Below are 3,894 nucleotides of genomic sequence, written 5' to 3' on the forward strand. Positions count from 1 at the left end.
GGGGGGGGGGGGGGGGGGGGGCTTTTTCTAGGTTTAAAGCTGACCTTGGTAAGAAACTAGATCCCAGAAAATAGAGAAAATAATACTAGTGAACCCTTCTTATGTACCAAGCACTCTTCTAAGCATTTTAAATTCACTGACTCATTAATCCTCACAACAGCCCTGTCATAAAAGCCACTGCTTTTATCTTCACTTTACAATTGAGAAATCTGAAGTTTGATTTGCTCAAAGTCACATAATAAGTGGCAGAGCAGGGATTTAGACTTGAGCAATCTGGATGCAGAATCTGCCCTGGAGATCATCGGGCTTAATTATCCCTTGATGGGATAGAGTCAGGGCAAGTGAATGTCTCCCTCAGCCACATATGCTTGCTGCCCTCTTCCACAGTGAAGAGAGAGAGAGGGCAGGGTGTCAGCGTCCTGAGACTGATTCTCAGGATCACCTTCTTGAGAACTTTTCCCTTTCTCCCCAGGGCAAGAGCGCTTCACCTCTATGACACGACTATACTATCGGGATGCCTCTGCCTGTGTTATTATGTTCGATGTTACCAATGCCACTACCTTTAGCAACAGCCAGAGATGGAAACAGGACCTGGACAGCAAGCTTACACTGCCCAATGGAGAGCTCGTGCCCTGCCTGCTCTTGGCCAACAAGGTTTGTGGCCAATCTAAGAAAATGGCTTTTAACCTCAATCTGTGGTCAGAGAGTAAATGTATCTAAAATGCTATGTGATTAGCCAGGCATGATAGCGTGTGCCTGTAGTCTTGGCTACTTAGGAGGCAGCCGTGGGAGGATTGCTTGAGCCCAGGAGCTTGATACCAACCTGGACAACACAGCAAGATCCTCTCCTCTACAAAAATGTTTAAGAAATTAACTGGAGCCGGGCTCAGTGGCTCAGCCTGTAATCCCGCACCTTTGGGAGGCTAAGGTGAGTGAATTGCCTGAGCCCACGGGTTCGAGACCCACCTGGGCAACGAGACCTCATCTCTACAATAAATCAAAAAATCAGCCGGGCGTGGTAGCGCATGCCTGTAATTCCGGCTACTCGGAAGGCTGAGGCAGAAGGATCGCCGGAGCCCAGCGGGTTGAGGCTGCGGTGGCCGGAAGCAGCCACTGCACTCCAGTCTGGGCGACAGAGTGAGACTCCAACTCAAAAAAAAAAAAAAGAAAGAAATTAACTGGGCATAGTGGTGTGCACCTGGAGTCCCAGCTACTCCAGAAGATCCCTTGAGCCCAGGAGTTCAAGGCTTCAGTGAACTATGATCACACCACTGCACTCCAACCTGGGTGACAGAGCAAGACCTTGTCTCTAAAATAAATAAGATGCTCTTTGACTTTGGGCACCCATTTCCCCTCCTCACGTTGGCAGAATCATCTCTATCTCCTTTCAAAGGATGTTGAGTCTCCTTTCAAAGAGACTTTCTTTGGGAAGAATGTTGACTGTAGATTTTAGATGTTGGTATTCTTAGCCATGTGTATTTTTTTTTTTAGTTGGAGTCTCACCCTGTGGCCCAGGCTGGAGTGCAGTGGCATGCTCACGGCCACTGCAGCCTCGACTTGCTGGGCTCAGGCAATCTTCCATACCTCAGCCTTCCAAGTACCTGGAACTACAGGCGAGTGCTATCACACTCGGCTAATTAATTATTTATTTATTTACTGTAAAGACAAGATCTCACCAAGTTGCCCAGGCTGGTCTCGAACCCCTGGGCTCAGGCAGTCCTCTCACATCAGCCTCCCAAAGTGCTGGGATTACAGTCTTGAGCCACCACACCCGGCATTAGCCGTATTTTAAATCCACAGATATCTGAGTCATATTCTTATTCCAAGGAAGCTTATGTTTTTCCATTTTATGTATTATCTTTGTCAGTGTGATCTGTCTCCTTGGGCTGTGAGCCGGGACCAGATTGACCGGTTCAGTAAAGAGAACGGCTTCACAGGTTGGACAGAAACATCAGTCAAGGAGAACAAAAACATTAATGAGGCCATGAGGTGAGTAGCTCATGCTATCCTCGGATAGGCATGCAGATTTCCCCATCTTCCACTGTGGCCCCGTGGACCCTCTTTTCTTGTTTCTGAGCCAACAAGAACAGATGAAGCCACCGAAATGCCAGCTCCTGCAGGTCAGGTCTTCTCTCCTTAGATACTGGGGATTACAGAGGTATTTAGGCTTCTGGCTTTACCAAATGCTGTCTGGTGATAAGACAGACCGTGTCTGCCATTTGTCCTTTTCCTCCATCCAACTTCTCAGGCTTATTTTTTAATTTTTTTTTTAGAGTCCTCATTGAAAAGATGATGAGCAATTCCAGAGAAGATAGCCTGTCTTTGTCCACCCAAGGAAACTACATCAACCTACAAACCAAGTCCTCCTCCAGCTGGACCTGCTGCTCATAGCATTTGACTTGTTTTCCATCCCAGTTCTAGGAGGTCTTTCCATCACTTCCCTTTTGTTACCCATCTGGCAGTTTTATTAGATACATTTGAACTGTCTCCTGCCTACTGTCCAGTAAGGATGCCCATCATCGCTCAGAAAAGACACCTGGGACCCATGTGCATTTCTGCATCTCCTGGATTAGGCTTCAACTTGCTGCTGGCTCATGTGGCCCAGTTAGTGCCTTCTGTATAAGAAAGATCATCGCCGGGCTCGGTGGCTCAGCCTGTAATCCCACGCCTTTGGGAGGCTGAGGTGAGTGGATTGCCTGAGCCTGTGGGTTCGAGACCCACCTGGGCAGGCGAGACCTCATTTCTACAATAAAATCAAAAAATTAGCTGGGCGTGGTAGCGCGCGCCTGTAATTCCGGCTACTCGGAAGGATCGCCGGAGCCCAGCAGGTCGAGGCTGCGGTGGCCGGGAGCGACCACTGCACTCCAGTCTGGGTGACAGAGTGAGACTCCAACTCAAAAAAAAAAAGTAAGATCATCTCATCCCTCAATTTGTGATCTGGAATTTGGGGAGAATGATTAGAAATCAGCATCTCTGTTTTAGACATCACAATTCTCACCTACTTTTGAGCTTATTTTTCCATTTGCTATATATTAATATTATTAATTAAGAGAAAAAAATGAGATCAAATGTCTTTTCTCAAATTCTTTGTAGGCCATTGCTTTCAGATTCTTTTTGTCTTGGAATTTAAATATCTGATTCTGGGATACAGAAGGAGGGGATCTGGACATCTATAAGTTTTGGGCTACTGGAGATGATCCAGAAGTCACTGTCTTTTTTAAAACTTCTAGAATCATAATTAACTTTCTTGCCAGGCACAGTGACATATGCCTGTAATATCAGCACTTTGGGAGGCTGAGGCAGGAAGATTGCTTGAGCCCAGGAGTTCAAGACCAGTCTGGGCAATACAGTGAGACCTCATCTCTACAAAAAACTAGCCATGTGCAATGGTGTGTACCTGTAGTCCTCACTACTCAGGAGGCTGCAGCAGGAGGATTGCTTGAGCCCAGGGGTTCAAGGCTGTGTTGAGCCATGATCATGCCACTGTACACCAGCCTTGTTGACAGAGTGAGACCATGACTAAAAAAACAAAAAATTTATCTTGTTCAAGGACAGTCAAACTTTTAAACTGCCTATTTTGTGCAATGAGAGGATTTTCTTCCACAAAGAACTTAATCCTCACATTAGGGTTGTTTTGTGTGTCCCAAGAAGTGGAGTTGGGGCAGGGTTTGCAGATTTCTGGTTGATGTCTTAATGCATATTACTGCAAGTAGCTGTGATGCTCTGGAATAGGTCAGTTCCTCACAGCTTTGGCAACATGAATGGAAGAAGAAAAGAGGGACTAGCAGAACCTCCATCAGGACAACTTTATGAGCACTGTGGGCAGCTAGCACTTAGCCATAGGAAACAAACATTATGTGCAGGCCTTGGCCTGGGGGAGAAGAGTGGATAGAT

General features: G+C 46.6%; 1 protein-coding gene across 5 annotated transcripts in view; it reads left to right on the forward strand.

Moving 5' to 3' along the window:
• Positions 1–2,681, forward strand: part of RAB29 (RAB29, member RAS oncogene family) — a 6,233-nt gene extending 3,552 nt beyond the window's left edge. For 4 of the 5 annotated variants that reach the window (XM_021715289.1, XM_021715280.1, XM_008064036.2 and 1 more), the window contains 3 exons: positions 473–654; positions 1,868–1,989; positions 2,274–2,681. In XM_021715289.1, coding sequence (XP_021570964.1) covers positions 473–654; positions 1,868–1,989; positions 2,274–2,391 — 422 coding nt within the window. In that variant the 3' untranslated portion in view covers positions 2,392–2,681. Of the gene's footprint in view, positions 1–472; positions 655–1,867; positions 2,003–2,273 lie in introns of those variants that run through there. The other variant, XM_021715287.1, reaches the window with a different exon arrangement.
• The last annotated feature ends 1,213 nt before the right edge of the window (positions 2,682–3,894 follow it).

Source organism: Carlito syrichta, unplaced genomic scaffold, assembly GCF_000164805.1.
Source record: "Carlito syrichta isolate Samal-C Ts95f unplaced genomic scaffold, Tarsius_syrichta-2.0.1 Scaffold100611, whole genome shotgun sequence".
NCBI classification, from domain to species: Eukaryota; Metazoa; Chordata; class Mammalia; order Primates; family Tarsiidae; genus Carlito; species Carlito syrichta.